The sequence below is a fragment of the Acartia tonsa genome, chromosome 5 (genome assembly GCF_053477335.1).
Source record: "Acartia tonsa isolate MP-2025a chromosome 5, ASM5347733v1, whole genome shotgun sequence".
Classification (NCBI taxonomy): domain Eukaryota; kingdom Metazoa; phylum Arthropoda; class Copepoda; order Calanoida; family Acartiidae; genus Acartia; species Acartia tonsa.
Window position 1 is genome coordinate 13,541,355 of NC_137264.1, and position 20,028 is coordinate 13,561,382.

The 20,028-nt window shown below is 34.9% G+C and overlaps 1 protein-coding gene across 1 annotated transcript; it reads left to right on the forward strand.

Annotated features, from left to right (window-relative positions):
- The first annotated feature begins 1,610 nt into the window (after window positions 1-1,610).
- Window positions 1,611-19,941, forward strand: LOC145318808 (cell division cycle protein 20 homolog). Its single transcript, XM_080160393.1, has 18 exons — window positions 1,611-1,862; window positions 2,662-2,699; window positions 3,003-3,057; window positions 3,448-3,510; window positions 3,947-4,007; window positions 4,411-4,533; window positions 5,598-5,696; window positions 6,091-6,250; window positions 6,646-6,807; window positions 7,279-7,376; window positions 7,943-8,083; window positions 8,476-8,558; window positions 15,201-15,255; window positions 16,002-16,103; window positions 17,205-17,302; window positions 17,804-18,138; window positions 18,370-19,122; window positions 19,283-19,941. Exons 1-16 carry the CDS (start codon window positions 1,828-1,830, stop codon window positions 17,889-17,891), a joined length of 1,461 nt encoding a protein of 486 aa, XP_080016519.1. The 5' UTR covers window positions 1,611-1,827; the 3' UTR covers window positions 17,892-18,138; window positions 18,370-19,122; window positions 19,283-19,941.
- The last annotated feature ends 87 nt before the right edge of the window (window positions 19,942-20,028 follow it).

Sequence of the window (20,028 nt, forward strand, 5' to 3'; positions counted from 1 at the left end):
AATAGTGTCCCTTCTCTCTCGAATCTAATAATGATTTCGGTTTATTATCAACTAGCGGCTTCGCCCCTAGCCTCTAGGGGCTTTGCCCCAAGAGGTGATAAAAAAATTAAGGCGAAATTCGTTTAAAAGAAAAAAAAAATTGGGGGGGAGATTTTTTGGTTTTTTGGGGGGGGTGGGGGTGTCCCACCCCCCAAGAAAATAGCTTAAAACCACCACAGGACCAATAGGTATATACCCTGAAGAGTAGAATCCGATCGGTTCAGTGGTTACCTAGATCTTAAGGGACAGACAGACAGACGGACAGACAGACATCGTTCTACTTTGTATTATCAATAGGAAAAGATATGGGACATTGAATTATACTGGTACCCAAAGTTTTAAAAACAATTAACCCAGCTAACATTTTCATTAAAATTCATTTAATTTTCATCTTTTTCACTTACATCTATTCATTTAAAATCATCATGCCAGAAAAATGAAAATCAGGGATATTTCAGAATCAACTCCCTTCTAAAATGGCACCGATTTTGATGATTATAGAAATGAATTTTAAATGACAATCATTTTTGTGGAGACCTGACTTTTAAATGACAGTCATGTTTGTACAGAAATGAAATTTACATGCCAGGTCATCTTTTTACGGAAATAATATATAATGTAAAGCAGCATCCAAGGACTTACCACATGTACCTAAGTATGATGGCCAAAGATATTACTAAAATAAAGAATGTGTTGTAGTTGACACTGAATTTAGTTGTTTATATGACTAATTGAAATTGTAATTCAAATAAGATTTCTTTATTTTAAATGAATGTTAAAAATTCCTTTCATGTTCAAAAATATTTCCGTTATATTTTCTAATAACATAATAATTACTCAATTTTAATTAAATTTATTTTTACCTAACTTTTCCCACTTTTAAAATTAAAATTTGAGACCTCTAGCGGGATTTTTTCTAACAATGTAATATAGAAAAAAAGAATGGTATGAAAATTAAATGAAAGTCATTTTGATGAAAAAAAGATGACAGGAATGTTTTTTTCATCAAAAAAATGAAAAGTAAATGACCAGCATTTATTTTTCATCTCTTAATGATATGAAGATTCTTGGCATAATTTGGAAAAAGTCAAACATGAAAATTTAATGCCGGGTCATTTTTCGGAAAATTACAAAAATGAAAAATAAATGCTGGTCATTCACTTTTCATTTTTAATGAAAAAAACATTCTTTTCATCTTTCTGGCATTTGGGGGAAAATTACAAAAATGAAAAAAAAATGCTGGTCATTTATTTTTCATTTTCAATGAAAAAAAGATTCCTATCATTTCTATGAATTTGAAATTGTCATTTATTTTTTTTGGAGAGATGACGCATGTTTGACTGGGTTCTCTCATTAAAAGGATTGAAAACTTTGGGTACTTTTGGTTTGATAAGTTTGATTTTAACCCCTTACTACTTTCAGTGCCCCTAGATGTCCCTAAGGGCGTAGTCGCTTAGGACAATTAAAACGCAGTAGAAGGAACTTAAATGGGATTTTTTGTCACAGAAGAATTTGTCCAACAACAGGATGCGCAATTGCGGCAAATTTGAAAGGGGTCGATGCGAGTTGTTAGAATTTGTAAACAAACGCTCAAAAAATGCGAGTTTTATCATGTTTGTTTACTTTTCAGAGCTTTTCTAGCATTAAAATGCTATTTTTCTTCTTATCAGTGACTTTTTAATGTTATAAAAGCCATAAAAATGTTCATTTTCAGATGTATAGAGTAAATTTTTGTGATATTTGGTAGAAGTTGAATTTTTTTTTAAAAAGAAATAAAAATACAAAAAAATGGATTTTTCGTGGAATAATAAAGATAACTCCAGGTATAATAGAACATTTTTAAAATTTTCTGTAATAGTTTAATTTTCAGTTCATTCGTTGACTTAAAAAAATTTGGGGACCTTAATTAAAATCTTTGTTTCTTTATATATTACTAGCGGCTACGCCCCCTATATAGAGGCCTCTAGGGGCACTTGAGAAGGGGGGAGTCGAATTTGATAACCCAATTTCTTATTTCAGATTTTACAAGAAAAATTAAAAAAAATATTTGGGGGGTGGACATTTTTTTTTTTTTGGGGGGGGGGATGCCCCCCCCCCCCATTATTTATAATTTTAGTTAAAAAACGTAAAAAAAATTTTTTTTGGAGGGGGGGGTGAGTCCCACCCCCTAAGAAAATAGTTATAAACCTTCCCGGGACATATGAGAAGCTACCGATCGGTTCAGTGGTTAGCGAGATCCTTCGGTACAGACACACAGACAAACATCCTGTTACTTTAGTATAAGGATAGTACAAACCTTTAATATAATTAACTGTACGTTATTTTGGGGTAGGTATGTCATTGTTATATAACATAATTGTGATTGTACATAAACTAAGAGTCCATTGTCATTTAATTCCTTGGCTTCACAACTTTGGGGACTTTTATTGCATGGTTGGTGCATTTAAGCGAGTGTCTAAATGTTTCAACCACCAATTGTAACCTTCAAAGGGTAATTTTATGTATCATCATTGGAGACGTACATCACAATCTAACGGCCATTGTCTTATCCTTATATAATATTGATATTCATGATTAAAAATATAAAAAAGATTTGTTAAATAACTATTACATATATTTCAGCAATCTGTCTGGATTGGATACTTCTCTTGGATTTACAGGTATTTAATTGTTACTTTCTTACTTTCGGCTGCGCCCTTAGGATCAAGGGGCTTTGTGTTTGAAAAGGTAGGGATCGGAGGGCACAAAAGTAGACTAAAACCAAGGTATACCTAAAGCTTCCCATTAATGTGAAACTTAATCGGTTTAGTAGTTATCGAACACAGATAAAAAATATCAAATAAATACTTTATATAATAGGATTTACTAACATTTCGTATGATTATCTTAATGAATAATCTGGATTTTTCCTAGTAAACAAAACCCCTTAAGTTTTTTCATTTATCTGTATTTGTTATTATTAGGGTTAAAGAGACCTGGAGACCATTTGATAAGAAGAACCCCTTCCAAAACTCCTAGGTAAGAAAAATAATCAGACTCATGCCTTACTTGTAGTTAAGCTAGTTGTATGGATATTGTCGAGTTTATTACAAATAGTGCATTAAAGTAAATATACCTACTATGAGGAGGGGAATGCCTTGCCAAAATAAAACTTGTACATTACATATTTAAATAACTTATAAGACATGTAGGCAATGTGCATAGCATATCTATAATCACCTCTTATAATGTAAGACGTCTATTTTACGAAAAATTAACCCTTAATAACTTTCTCCAGATTTATTGAAAAATTACCGTATCTTCAATATTGTGATAGTTTTTTTTGTGTTGTTTTTTCACATCACCGAATAGCTAACGCTCTAGGTATTATACAACAATTTTAATCCTAAGAACATTTTATAATTTTAGAAAATCTCCCGGTAGAACTCCTGGTACGCCCGGAAGCACACCTGGCAGAAAAACTGGAGACAGGTACAAAATATCAGTAGTTATTTTTCGCATAGTATTATAGACAGCTTTCCGCGTATGGTTAAACATAAAATTATAATATTCTAACCAGTTTTGTTAGACCCGAGGGGCCAAAGGCCTTGGTTAACAAAAGTGATATTAATTTTATGATATTATAATGTTCGTGGAAATTTGTCTGTAATGCGGTGCTTAGTAGTTTTTTTTTAGTAATGGCTGAGAACCGGTTCTGATCCGGCGGATATTAATCGGTCTCGAAGTCTTATCATTATAAAATTACTTAAAATATTCAGTTATTCTTGAGAATTGGCTAAATCAGATTGAGTTGCTTCATACAATAAGATTTTTTGAATGCTGCTGTTTGTGAGATCCTTTCCTACATGCAGACACAGACATCCTGTTACTTTTACATATAAATGTTGCAACAAAATTTATTTTCTAGATTTATTCCTAACAGAAGTGCCATGGATTTTGAAAATGCATATCACAAACTATTTAGAGAGGTAAAATTCTGAATTAAATTAAGTTTTATAGAATTCAAGTAGAAACAGAGAAAGATAGACATACAGACATCCTATTTATTCTTAGTTAAAATGTAATTGAAGCTTTTATAATTGGTACTCATAGACAATCTTCCTTCTATGAAAAAACTATTTTCTGATCCTAAAAAATGGGATAACATTTTTTATTCGCTGGCTTAACAACCTTGGGGACTTTTATTGAATATTTGATTCATTGGTACATTTAGTTGAGTGTCCAAACTTTTTAACAACTAATTGTAATCTGGAGAAGGGATAATTTTGTTTATAATCATTTGAGATGTACATCAATTTGTCGGTCATTGTCTTATCTCTTTATATCCCTAGGAGCGGATGTCTCTTTATTGTCAAAATAATCCTTGTTTAGAACCCCAACGATTCCGAAGTGGAGATGCAGTCCCCCAGCAAGCGGGAATACACCCGAGTCTTGCAAGGAAATTTAAATATTGGAGATCCAAATACATCCAGAGTTCTATCATTTAATCCTAAGGTTAGTTATAGTTCGATACTTAAAAGTACCATATTAGGAAAAAATTGAAGCTGTGTTAACGAGAATCCTTTGATTAATAAACCTTTACTCTTTATGTTTGTTGATATTTCTCAATGTTTTTCACTTAGGGATGTTGCCATCCTTGCTATTTTATAACTTTTTTGCTCTACCGTTGTTTGTTCTTTTCTCTTACAAAACTGAAGTAATTAGCAAAGTTTTTACTAATGTTTGGTAGATACCCAGGGGTGTATATTTTGCTTTAGATCAATTTTAATGACCGTGACAATATAAAAAATGCCTTAACCCTAAATCAATTTAAGAAGCAGCTTAAAAAATGTTTTCTCTCAAGAATAGATATAACATTTAATAGACTACTTTGTCGTTCTTGACACCTAAGAATGTAAAACCTCTATGTTGTCTGTTTACAAGCCCTAGATTAATCAATTCTCTATTTTTTACTAAATTATAAGTATTTTAATCATTAATATGAACCCACACACACTCACACAATCATCCTACTATTTCCTTCATCATATCCTTTCCCTATTAATATCCCTGTAATATACCCTTATACAATTTTTTACTTTCTTGTTTTAATAAATAAGATTCACACTACCTTTTAGTTTATTATTCTATGTTATTCGCAAAGGCTATCTAATATCACCTCGAGAGAGATTATTTAGTCCTTTGACACGTATATTAACTTTTTTTTTGTCTTATGTGGATATTATTAACCTTGCTATACTGTAATTAATTAATCATGATCAATTTTACTGCTTGTTTGTGATTATTTATGTCATGTATATGTATGTCTATTTTACTATGTGTCATAAAAATAAATATTTCATTTCATTTCAATTTGTTTCCTCTGCTACAAATTTTTTTTATTCCCCATAGTTTTTTCCACCAAGGAGGGGGGGGGGGGAATAGAAAAATATTTAAAGAACTCTATTTTATTCATTTTATCCCCCCTCCCATATATTCTTTTAGATTTTTTTCAAAAATGGAAAAGATTACTCCCCTGTTTTTATGGCTTCTCTTTTTAAGACATAATTTTTTTTTAGGTTAGCCCATCAAATAGATATTTGGATAGCCTGAAAATTTTAAGCAACAGTCAGCGCGAAGCTGCGGCTCAAAAACAAACTGTCAGATTAATACCCCAGGTAGAAATATTTTTGGGACTCAAAATGCTGAGTGAGCACAGAGCCCCCTTATTTTTTTAAAAATTGAAAATAACATGGAAATGGGGGGGGGGGAATTAGTTTTTTATGCCTTTTTTAATGGGTTTATAAAGGATATCAATCTTATTTCATTTCTATGAAGGGGGCTATACCTGATGTGCGCTAACCCTGCGGGGCTTCCCTGTTGTCAATATAACCTGGGATAAAGTAAAACGCAATATAAAACATCCCTCCTCATTTTTTTTTCAACTTATTTCATAATAAGAGGCAGGTGAGACTTTTTGGGCCGATTATCATCTATTTTTAATATCTTCCTAAAGATTTAGAAAGTACCTAATGTAATCTTATTCTTTAATGTAAAAATCGTATTTTGCAGTCAGCAGATCGAATCCTGGACGCGCCGGACATAATCGACGACTACTACCTGAACGTGGTGGACTGGAGCGCTAGCAACCAGCTGGCCGTGGCTCTCGCCAGCACAGCCTTCATCTGGAACGCGGACAATGGAGCTATTACGCCGCTGCTGGAAGCCGCAGGTATTTCGATTTGTATTTGCATTTTCATTAGTTTTGGTTTATGTACAAAGAAGAGGAGAGGGGGTATAATGAAGAATGGGGATTGAATATTTAAACTATTGTGAAGCTTTTACCAGGGATCTTAAGGTACAAAACAATTGTTGCACTGCACACCCTTAATGATGACAAACAAAATTATCAAATTGGTAGTCAAAACTTATCAGTTGAAAGTTAAATGAACCAATTAGGATTTTAAAAAAGTACCTAATGTTTTTAAGCTAACGAATGTGATAATGTATTAATAAAACTTCGGGTACCCTTATAATTTAATTAACAGACCAAACTGTGTACTATGGTAAAATTGAGCTAAATGTGAAGAAATATCAATCAATCGCTTGATTAATTTTTATTTCCAGATGGCGAGTATATTTGCAGCGTGCGTTGGATTTCAGACGGCGGCCACCATTTGGCCGTTGGTACCAGTGACGGCCTTGTCCAGCTGTGGGATGTGGCGGCGGGCAAACGGCTGCGGGTTATGACTGGACATGATTCGCGGGTGTCCAGTCTTGCTTGGAACCAGGAATGTTATATTCAACTATTAAATTTTGATTTTATCGCAAATTTTTTGCACATGAAGGACACAGCACACTAAAATGCGCGAAAAACGTTTTCAATTTCGCGAGTTTCTTCTTTTAATGTGCAGTGCACCCAGAACCTATGCTAGCTTCATTCAAAGTTATTTGTAATTTGGTCTTTATCCATTAATTTTTTAAAATTAAGTGAATCAATTTTCGTGGCATTATTTATGAAAAACTCAGAAATATTTTTTCACTTACAAAACCTGCCAAGTAATTGAACAAAATAAAATATTTATGATTAATTTCTGTCAAGGGTTATTGGGTCATATAAAGCTAAGTTTTTATACTATTGAGAACACCTTTGGATGAGCAATCATTATTTCTCATGTTACATATTTAGTTCCTTAAAAAAAGAAAATACCTAATCCAAGGAATTATTAAAAGATTTGAGTATGACAAAATAAAATGTGTAGTATATTTTATCAAGCGGCTCAAGAACTGGGTCAATATTACACAGTGACGTCAGAGTTCCAAACCATCTAGTCTCTGCTTCTCATATTCATACACAGGTATTACCGACATACAGACAGACAAACAGACATGCTTGTAGAGTGATAGACAGATGAACAAATAGATAGATAGACAAATAAGAGTAAAGTAATAGTTTCTATCCATCAAGTCTCGGCTTCTCATATACAAACTCTGGCATTTAGGGATAGACATACACACAAACATGAGGTTAGAGCGATAGACAGATGGACAGATTGACAAACATGCTTGTAGAGCGATAGAAAAAGGAGCAGATAGATAGACACATAATATTATACAATACTTTTACAAAGCTTCAAGAAAATTATTGATAACAGTAAACTATGATAAGTGGCTAAATTCTCTGAATGGTCTTTTGGATCATGAAAAGAAAACGAAGTAGTGGGTTTTGTCGTATTTCCACAGTAGCTTTTGATAGGTTAGGTGAAAGTTAATGACTACCCCGTAGGGTTAGAGCTCTTCGCAGTGGCTAGAAATGGGAGAAAAGCTACTGTGAAAATACGACGAAACCCGCTACTTCTTTTTCTTTTCGTGATCCCTATTTCTTACCTATGTATTTCTATAAAAAAAAAACTATTGATTGTAGGAAGTATGTGGACTAGCATGGTCGCCGGACGGGCGTTACCTGGCTAGCGGAGGCAATGATAATCTGGTTTGTGTGTGGAACGCCGCACAGGGAGAATGTTTTGCGGGCCAAGCACCGCATCTCACCATTACAGACCATCAGGTAACAACATACAGACCAGGAAAAGAGTGGAATATTTACCAGTATTTACCAGTATGGCTTCGAAACCGATTTAATATCCGCTGGATTAGAACCGTTTTTGAGACATACTTAAGAATCATTATCGTTTCGTATTATAGACAGCTTTCCTTGGATATTAAAATGAAAAATTGTAAAATTAAAACCTGTTTTGTTAGCCCCTAGAGGCCGAAGCGATTGCGATCGTGGCAATCCGAAGTTCTTGCTAGCACCTGTGGTCAATCTATCTATCTATATCTATCTGTCTATCTATCTATCAAGGCTGCTGTGCGTGCGGTAGTTTGGTGTCCGTGGCAGTCCGGATTTCTTGCTAGTGGCTGTCGTTAATCTATCTAACTATCTATCTATCTATTAAGGCTGCTGTGCGTGCAGTGGCTTGGTGTCCGTGGCAGTCCGGAGTTCTTGCAAGCGGTGGCGGTGCCAGGGATAAGACAATCAAGTAAGTTTTTAATTTTTTAATTTGTTTTACGTTATCCACATTTTATTTTTACTTAAAACTTGCGGCTGTGCCTCCAGAAGCTTCTATGGACAGTGTACACTTGAGGTGAAGGTGGTGATCGACCCCTTCCCCACCCCCTCCAAAGAGGGAGGTCATTTTCTAGTAAATCCCGTAAAGGTGTGTGTTATAAGGCCTAAAAATAGTAGTAGAATGATAAGGTGCTCTATATATTTGTATTCCCTATTGAATAGAACAATAGGTAAATTTTTTTTTTTTTATAACCGTACCTGGAATATCTTAAAATAAGAAATTTCTATCAAACGCTTTGTTTGGCTCAAACTGACAAAAATTTAAAAAAATATAATTATAATAATAATGTTTTCGGTTCCATCGGGATTCCTCCCACACGGGATCCCTCCCACTGAATTCCTCCCACGGGATTCCTCCCAAACGGGATACCTCCCACACGGGATTCCTCCCACACGGGATCCCTCCCACGGGATCCCTCCCACGGAATTCCTCCCAAACGGGATACCTCCCACGGTATTCCTCCCACACGGGATCCCTCCCACGGGATTCCTCCCAAACAGGATACCTCCCAAGGTATTCCTCCCACACGGGATCCCTCCCACGGAATTCCTCCCAAACGGGATACCTCCCACGGTATTCCTCCCACACGGGATCCCTCCCACGGGATTCCTCCCAAACGGGATACCTCCCACGGTATTCCTCCCACACGGGATCCCTCCCACGGAATTCCTCCCAAACGGGATACCTCCCACGGTATTCCTCCCACACGGGATCCCTCCCACGGAATTCCTCCCAAATGGGATACCTCCCACGGTATTCCTCCCACACGGGATCCCTCCCACGGGATTCCTCCCAAACGGGACACCTCCCACGGTATTCCTCCCACACGGGATCCCTCCCATGGGATTCCTCCCAAACGGGATACCTCCCAAACAGGATACCTCCTACGGTATTCCTCCCACACGGGATCCCTCCCAGGGAATTCCTCCTAAGCAGGATACCTCCCACGGTATTCCTCCCACACAGGATCCCTCCCACGGAATTCCTCCCAAACGGGATACCTCCTACGGTATTCCTCCCACACGGGATCCCTCCCAGGGAATTCCTCCTAAGCAGGATACCTCCCACGGTATTCCTCCCACACGGGATCCCTCTCACGGAATTCCTCCCAAATGGGATACCTCCCACGGTATTCCTCCCACACGGGATCCCTCCCACGGGATTCCTCCCAAACGGGACACCTCCTACGGTATTCCTCCCACACGGGATCCCTCCCACGGGATTCCTCCCAAACGGGATACCTCCCATGGTATTCCTCCCACACGGGATCCCTCCCACAGAATTCCTCCCAAACAGGATACCTCCTACGGTATTCCTCCCACACGGGATCCCTCCCAGGGAATTCCTCCTAAGCAGGATACCTCCCACGGTATTCCTCCCACACGGGATCCCTCCCACGGTATTCCTCCTAAACGGGATACCTCCCATGGTATTCCTCCCACACGGGATCCCTCCCAGGGAATGCCTCCCAAACAGGATACCTCCCACGGTATTCCTCCCACACGGGATCCCTCCCATGGAATTCCTCCCAAACGGGATACCTCCCACGGTATTCCTCCCACACGGGATCCCTCCCACATGGGACTCCTCCCAAAAATGTTTCAACTTTTTTCCCTTTTTCAATTTTTCAAGGTGAAGTGACCTTCCACAACCCCCTAAAAATAAAATTTTCCAAATTCCAAATTTTTTTTTTCCAGTTTTAATTTTGTTGATGGTGGGGTGACCTTCCACATCCCAATCAAAGTTTCCTTCAAAATTTTTTTTTCTTTCATTTTCAAATTTTTTGGGGTGGGGTGACATTCCACACCCCCTAAAATTTTTTTTTTCTTTCATTTTCAAATTTTTTGGGGTGGGGTGGCCTTCCACACCCACCTAAAAATTTCTTTTTCAAATTTTTTTCTTTTTCCATTTTTCGGGGGTGAGGAGACCTTCCACACCCCCCTAAAATATTTTTTTATAAATTTTTTTTTCCATTTAAAAAAAAATATAACAGCATCATTTTCAGGGGGTGTGGAAGGTCACATATTTTCATTCATAGTTTGTCCTTTGATAAACATATTGTGGTGGAGGAAGTCACAGCTTGAGTACACTGTTATATCCATTCATTCAAATTTTAAGTACTTTAATGCATTTATCCCACTTTTTTAAGATTATGGGGGGGAGGGTTGGGTTGCAATTCCTTTTTTAGTGATTGGTAGAAGAAATAATAACTACATTCTTCTTTAGGGGTACAAGAAGACATAAATGACAATAAAATTTAGAGTTAAACATAATAACAGATAATTTCAAAAACAATTTTATATTTAACTTCAAATTCTAAGAATTTTTTGTTTTATAAAATTTTCTGTAAAACTAAAATTAGATGGACTTTAAAGACTGCTGTTGTTTTCTCAGTAAATTAAAATACATAATTTTTAATTTCTACAAATATTAGAAAAAGGAGAAGGCAACATGCAAGGTGGAGATGCTCAATTTTCAGAAAGAGGAGGTGAAGTCCGAGAGGAAGGTGGATTCCAATATGTGTTGAGGCAAGATAGAATAGGAAGAAATGGTGAGAGGACATGGAGGTGCCGCATGCAGAGGCAACATAGATGCTCTGCAACTATCAAAACGAAAAATGGCATACTTCAGGGAAATGAGGCACCTGTACACTCACACACTGGAGATCCAGTGAAAAATGATGTGTTGAGAGTGCAGTCCCTCATGAGGACCAAGGCCTCTTCAACTCTTGATACAACAAGATCTGTTCTTGCAGATTGCCTTGCAGGTCTAAGTCAAGATACGTTGCAAAGGTTACCTAAGCGCCCATCTTTAGATGACAACATCAGGGCTAAGAGAAGAGTGGGCAATCCTGTAGAGCCAAATCCTCAGAATTTAAGCTTTGAAATTCCTGAGAAATACAGGAATGTTCTTCTTCATGTCACAGGTATTGCAGATCCTAACCGAATTTTAATGTTAGGCTCCAGGGAGCTTTTACATGTACTGGATGATGAGAATGTGTGGTTGGGTGATGGCACCTTTGCTGTTGTGCCATCAGTTTTCTACCAGCTTTACACAATCCATGCTAAAGTTGGCAACAACTATCCTCCAATAGTGTATTTTCTTTTGCCCAACAAAGAACAAAATACATACATCAGGATGCTAGATGCCCTAAAGGAACTTCTGCCTGATTCTGTTCCCCAAATTATGTTGCTTGACTTTGAAAATGCTGCTCAAAATGCATTTAGACTGGCATACCCAAATGCTTCAGTAAAAGGATGCCTTTTCCACCTTAGTCAATCTGTAATAAGAAAAGTTGGAGAACTTGGTCTAAAGAGCCAATTTGAAAGCAACCCAGAGTTCAACATGGCAGTCAAATCCTTAATGGCATTATCATTTGTTCCATTAGATGATGTGTTACTAAGATTTCATGAACTAGCTGATTTATTTCCAGATATAGAGAGAGTTAATGAGCTGATTGCCTACTTTGAGGTAACTTACATCCAGGGTAGAGATAGAGGTGCAGGCATACCAAGAAATCCTCCTACGTATCCCCCTCAAGTTTGGAACCATTTTACAGATCCAGCTGAAAATGTTCCCAGAACCACTAATGCTGTAGAAGGATACCATAATGGATTAAATTCACTCTTTCTCTCTAAACATCCCAGTGCAGTGTGTGGAAACTTTTAGATGGGCTTATAAAGGACATTGCACTCCAACATAAGGTTTATGCTGACAATCAGGCTGTCAACAATCCTGCAGTTAGACAAAAATACAAATTAGTGGCACAAAGACTTGATGCCAAAGTTAATACTTATGCAGCAAGCCTAAATAAGTTGGTCTATCTCAGAGCAGTAGCTAACATTTTTAGCTCTGTATGATCCTATGAGGACACAATTTTTATAAAAAAAAAATAAAATTAAAAAAAAAGTATAAAAAATAAAAAAAATAAAAAGATTTTTTTAAAAAAAAACAAGAAAAGCTAAAAAAAATTTTAAAAAATTAAAAACAAAGAAATTCATCAAAAATGGCTTGCTATTATACTTGACCTCCTCGTGGTGCAAGCTGGATAAGACAGACAAAGTATAAAATCATATGTAAGTTTTTCAGACATGTAGTCAAAATCAAATATATTTTTAAAATCTTTAGAGGACAAGTTATGAAAAAATTTTAGAAATAAATTGAAAAAAGAATTTTATTAGTTATTTCTTTCATCGTATTATAAACGGCTTTCCGCAGATATAGAATGTACAATTATAAGATTAAAACCAGTTTTTTTAGCCCCAAGGTGCCAAAGGCACAGGCTAAAAAAACTGGTTTTAATCTTATGATTGTACATTTTTATATTCGTAGAAAGCTGGATATAATACGATGCTAGACATAGTTTTTTCGTATGGATGAGAACCGGTTCCTATCCACCAGATTTGAATAAATACGAGAAAAATAGATTCTTGGTTTTCTTTTAAATAAATAACTGAAAAAAAGTGAAAATGTCTTTTGTAAAAAGAACCTATGTGGGAGGAATTCATTGGGATTGGGAAACCTCCCACATCCCCCTGTAAAATTTTTGAAATTTTTTTTTTTGCCATTTAAATTTTTTTAATTATTTGGAGAAAAAATTTTTAGAGGGGTGTCGGTCCATAGGGGATTTTTTTTCCCCGGCTTTTTTAGAAATTTAAGTAGTGCCGCTCAAATAAATATACCTTTAGGTTAGAAAACCCTTGTGTTAAAGTTTGATCGCCTAGGACAAGTCTTTTGCCCAGTAAAATCACATTTTTTAAAAATGGAGAGGTTTCGTGATTTTTTTACCATTTTTTTATTTATTTTTCTTCTGTAATCTGAAAAAAAAACATAAAAAATGACATATGGAGTGAAAAAATTAAAACACAGATTATTTGTAATGGTATAAACTAAGTTTTAGGCACGAAAAAGGCAAAAAAATAAACAAAAACAATACAAGTTGTGAAAATTATTACTGTTTTATAAAAAAAATATTTGATATTTTAGCACAAAATACACATTATTTAAAAAGATTTTTTGGTCATGTTTTTGGGGTAATCTTTTCTGTTCTTTTATACCACTTGAAGGCAATCTTGAAGCTTATCTTCCTTATGATTTTTCAGGATGAAATCAGAAATTAACCTTATATTTCTTTCAGCAGTAACATTCGTTACAGAAATGTTCTTAACTTTTTCTCTGAACTGATGGTATATAGGAGAAGCTGAATCGAAATTAGATTCATGGAGCTGCTTCAGATTTTCAGCTTTAAAACCCAAAGCTTCAAACAAAAGATAAGATTCCTGGTTGACAAGATCTTCCAGCTTCGTGTTGGTATCTGGTTCAACTATAGGAGTTGATATTTCTTTATCAAACTCATCAGATTCAGGAACATCAAACTGGAAATCTTATTTAGAATTGCATGGCGAGATTCTACCTCCAAATCTTCATCAGCCAATGATAGACCAATAAGCTGGGGAACTAAATACCAAGTATGTCGTCTTGTACTGTCCAACAATGCCTGTGCCAACCCACCATACCTGCTGTCCAGCTCTTTGTCATTTTTCAACGTTATTTCTATCTTAATAGCTCTCAAACCATTGGCAGGAGCAACAGCTGGTAATGAAGCCTGGAGAAAGAATTTGGCATGAAAAAAAAGCTACATATTCAGCACCAATCTCCATCTGCTTTTTGACATCAGGCTCTAGCTTATAATAATTGCCAGTCATTGTTATAACTAAAAAGTAGATGGCACAAGCAAACCAACAGGCTTGATGACAGGCTCTTAAGCAAGACATTTGGCAAAGTGGCCGTTCAGATCACAAATACCTGTGCCAGCTGGTGGTAGTTTTTTTGGGTGGTCAAGTTCCCGGCAAATTCAGGTTTCACCAGCCTCAAGCCTGTCATCAAGCCCGTTGGTTTGCTTGTGCCATCTACTTTTTAGTTATAACAATGACTGGCAATTATTATAAGCCAGAGCCTGATGTCAAAAAGCAGATGGAGATTGGTGCTGAATATGTAGCTTTTTTTCATGCCAAATTCTTTCTCCAGGCTTCATTACCAACTGTTGCTCCTGCCAATGATTTGAGAGCTATTAAGATAGCAATAACGTTGAAAAATTAGATTTCTATATTTCTCTAAAAGGAGAACACATCGGGTTAGAGAAATGTTTAGATACAAAAATACACATACACACATTTTACCACTTTAATTCAGCGATAATTTCTTAATGGAACAATTCACGGCGCTAGAGTTGAATAGAGGCTATCCAAACAAATAAGAACACAGTTCAAAATGTAGAAATATATTTGAATCAGCTACATGAATATTATAACAGGGGGAAAATCGTCGTCAATTTGGCTTTCATGGAACTCGTTCATTGGACAGTTTGTTCAACCAGTAGGGCGGAATGTGGTATAGGGGATGAAAGGGAAATTCAATATTTTAGCCCGCTGCAAGTTTCACTTTATTAGAGAACAGCAAAATATGGTGTAAGATTCAAGTAATAATATTCATTCAACCTTCTATGGTTCTTTTAGTGTACAAAAGTTTGTTTAAAACCATATATTTTTTAAGACTTTGGAATTGTAACACAGGAAGAAATATTACCAGTTTAGACACAAAGTCACAGGTACTGATAATTTTCAGTGATCTAAAGGGATAAGGCCGATAGATTGATGTACATACCCAATAATTATACCTAAACAAAATTACGATTTCTTTAGATTACAATTAGTGGTTGAAACATTTGAACACTCAACTAAACAAATCAAAATTCAATAAAGTCCCCAAAGTTGTTAAGACGTTATTTTACACTTTGTAATAAACACCCCCATTGTCCCCCCCCCCTCTCTCTCTCTCTCTCTCTGGTTAAATTGTCATCATATTTTAGGCGTAGCAACAACATCCCATTCTTAAACAATCCTACAGATACAAAGCACAACAAACGAACACAATCACATTCTTAGGAGTGTCTAATACAATAGTCCCCAAAGTTCTATAATAACATTTCTTTATTCTTTGGCTCAACAGCTTTGAGGACTTTTTGGGGGATCATTAGGTTGAGTATACAAACGTTGCAACCACTAAATGTAATCTACAGTAGGGGTAATTTGTGTATCATAAATAAAACTGATATTGATATGTCCCTCCGACATTTTTCACTAATTTTAAAAAAATAGTGGGGGTTCTGTGCTCGCTAGACACTTTAAGGGAAAGCACCATACTATATGATTTACAATAGCCTTCTAATGATCCCTAACTATTAAACTTTATATGTAAATTAGACTGAAAAATCCATTTCAACATGTTAATATGTTCCTCCAACTGTACTAAGCTTCGCTTTTATGACTGTGTTCATAATTGTTTATGTACTAGGTGTGTAGTCTGTTATGGAACGAGAATTACAACGAGTTAGCGAGCAGCCACGGGTATCCTTCACATGAAATAAACATCTGGAAATATCCAACTATGAAAAAAGTAAGAATTAGGGTTGAACTGGATACTTTTTTTGTCGGATACCGGATATCCGGCAAATTACCGGACATCCAGCATTAGAAATCAGCCAGGTATCCGGATAGTTTCAATATCCGGTATTTGGCCGTAAGAATATTTAGTTTTTTGATGGATAATATTTGACAATATAACAGAATTATTTTACTTTTTCCACACACAAAAAAAGTGGGGTTGGGGGTTAAAGACTCGAAAGAGTCCCCTGGTCCTCCCAATGAAATAAATTACAGAGAGGTCTGTACTGTTTGTTGTTTTTCATTTGGTATAAAAAAAAATACTTTTGAATACCTATAATTTAAAGGGGGGGCGTAATGACATTTAAACGTAAACCGTGAGCAAAATTGTCTAAATATTAAGTTAGACGCTTGAAACTTGGCACACAAGCCTAGTCCTTTAGATACTACACCTAAATGAGAAAAAAATCAAAATTTTTTATTTTAAGGTTAGGTAAGAAAATCCTGCGGAAATGGGATTTTTAGACCTTTTTTGGCCTGTTTTAGTGTAATTTGACATAAAAACTAACTTTTAATTGTTTTTTCTTAAGTTTTTTGCTTAAATACTGTATGTCTATTCATAAGGACATTATTTAAGATTGTTCAGCAAGTTTGGGACCAAAACTCAAAAAAAAGGCCTAAAAACCCCATTTCCGCAGGGTTTTTCTTACCTAACCTAACCTAAATATTTAAGAATTTTTTTGCCATTTAGATGCAGTACCTATAGGACTAGGCTTATGTACCAAGTTACAAGTGTCTAGCTCAATTTTTAGACCATTTTGCTCACGGTTTACGTTTAAATGTCATTATGCCCCCCCCCCCCCTTACGTCTACATATGCATAAAGGAACAGTCAGCTTTTATCATTTTAGTAGGTAAAATTTGTAATCAGGGCTCTAGGTATATTTTTTTCTCACTATTTTCCTTTGGGGTTAGTGGTGGGGGGGGGGGGGGTCTTGGTAAGGATATGATAACCTACCTGCCTATGAATTGGGGAAGAAACTGAGATTTGGGGAATTGATTTGAAAATATACATACCTGGTTTTCATATTTACTAATCTTTTTAATTTTTTTAGGTTGGTGAGTTGACCGGGCACACACGACGTGTTCTCCACCTTTCCCTATCTCCCGATACCTCCACTCTACTGTCTGCGGGGGCGGATGAAACCCTTAGGTAACTATATAGACTTTCATACTGACCCAGAGATCTAAAGGGATAAGACAATGGCCGATAATTTGATGTACATCAAGTGGATTTTTTATTTTATTGAATGAATATAGAAAGAGTCAGGGAGGAAGGGGACATTGGACTATTAATTACACTAGTCCCCAAAGTTTTATATTCACTGCGGAGGCGGATGAAACCCTTAGGTAACTCTCTCGAGGATTTTCTTGTTCAGTGAATCCTAATATTAATAAAGTAAAAGGCCATCTGTCTGTCTGTTTGTACCGAAGGATCTCGCTAACCGCTGAACTTATATTGTTCTACTTTACAGTGTAGCTTTTCATAGGTCGTGTTAAGGATTATAGCTATATAAGGGGAGGGTACCATTACCACCCTCAAGCTAGGTAATCTTAAGAGATTTAAAAGAAAACATTTTACTTGCCCCTAGAGGCAATCTATCTTTTATTTACCTTTCTGTTTTCATATATTTAAATATTTAAACATTTTAAGACTTTGGAATCTATTCCCGCTAACCCAGAAGAAAAAAGAAACCAAGACACGACAACCGATGTCGTCTTTGTTCATGAACATGCGATAAAAAAATCCGCAAACTGATTTTTCCAAAAGTTTTTTTGTGATATGTATAGAAGGCGCTAAAAACTCTTGGTATATTTTTGTAGTTAAAGTTTATTAAAACAAAAATGTAGCTATTGAAAAAAAATAAAAGTTATCTTGATTTAAACTAATTAAAAAAATTAAGAACATATATGTATTAAAAACTAACATTATTTATGAAAGATTTATGATATACATACGTTAAACAGATTATAAATATAATAGAAACAGTTAGTGTTTTGAAAATAGTTTTCCTCTTTTAAATGAATTTTTTTATCTTTTATGAATTCCCAATTTCCCAATCTTGGTTTAAAGGGTTTTCTAGAAATAAGTATTTTGTTTCAAAATATAAATAAGGACAAATCTTGACTATTTAAAATCCGCAATTTATTGTTGCTTAATAATTTATATTGCCCAAAAATATTGCAGAAAATATTTTCAAATCAACAACTGTTCAAAAGAGAATAGTTATAATTATTTTTGTAGTTTACAACTAACAAAATTATTTATCAAACCCAACTAAAAAAGCTAAAAAACTAATTATAATACTAAAATATATGTAATATAACTACTGCCTATAAGATTTAATACAAATTAGGGGCGTGCAAAACCTTTTTCCCCGCACGCCCGTAATGTACTAAGTTAAAGTATTTATAATTTGAAAGAAACATATATTATTGTCAGAAAAATCGCTTATAAAAAATGTATGCTTATTATGTTATATTAAAATATGTAATTACCAAGAAAGAGGGAGGGGACAAGGGTATATAGATTAATCTACACTCCTTTTGTTACCCAAAAAGTACCAAGAGCAGAAAGTTAATTTTTTAATTCATCTTCCAATCCCTTATTTACTAATACCATTATGTTCTAACTATTGAATTAATATGGAAAAACAGAATATTAAACTATTCCCTATGATTTAAAAGTATATTTTTATTTATATCTTTGATTATATAAAAATGATTTTTCCTTTAAATACTTATATATTTTTAAAAATCCGCATATTGTATCGATTTTAAATGATAATAGTAAAAGAAATTGTGCTCTAAAATAATATGCAGTTCTGATACAATTTGTAGAAATAATTGCATAATATGTATTTGTTAAAATTATATTTTTTTATTTGTATACACTAAAAGATAATATAAAGTTAATTTGGCATTTATTAAAGATATACAGAAATTGATTTAGAATACGAGGATGGATATTGTGTAAGAATCTTCTAGCTGGCTAATATAACGATATCCCATATCACCCCCCCCCCCCCCCCCTCCTGACCATTGAGGAATGTATTGACCAATATCTGAGATTATATTAGCAACCTGAATTCCCCTGTCATAACATCCACGTATTCTATATCCATTATAACAGAAAATGATACAGGTTGATATGGAAAAAGTACCCTATTATATAAAAAAAGAACTAAATATGATTAAAAAGAATCATTATGATGTTATTTAATTTTATTGTTATGTATGTTTTATATGCAATAATATTCATTCTTTGTTTATAAAAACGAGGATCGTGGAAAGAAAACGAAGTAGCGGATTTCGTCGTATTTTAAAAGAAGCCTTTCTTCTATTTCTAGACCCTGCCCTGGACAATTATTAACATTTATCTAAATAACTGATCAAAAGCTACAGTGAAAATACGACGAAACCTCCTTCTTCTTTTCTTTCCATGACCCAAAAACTATTTTCGCACAGGGTGCCCCATAGAAAGATATGTAGATTTTATTATTTGTGTCAATATTATAGAATTTTGCTTTATATCTTGTCTTATTTTACAAGAAAAGTGGATTTCAAACATTTTTGGGACACCCTGTAGTTATTTATTTGGCAATTATTCAAAATTTACTGTGTTTAATTGAATTAAAAGGCCTTTTTTGCCAATGTAAAGGCATTTTTTTTTAGCAATTTAAGGGCCTAAAAATATTTTTGTTGTAAAATGTAAAAACATTTTCTTCCTATTTTTTTGTAAAACCAAATTTTTGTTCTGTAAAAATGTTCAAAAGAGTTATTTTTATTTAATTCTTTGTTTATTTTTTTCACTAGCGTCTACGTCTATTTTAAGGGGAACATTTTTTTCTAGTTGCGATTGATCATGGAAGGGTGGTA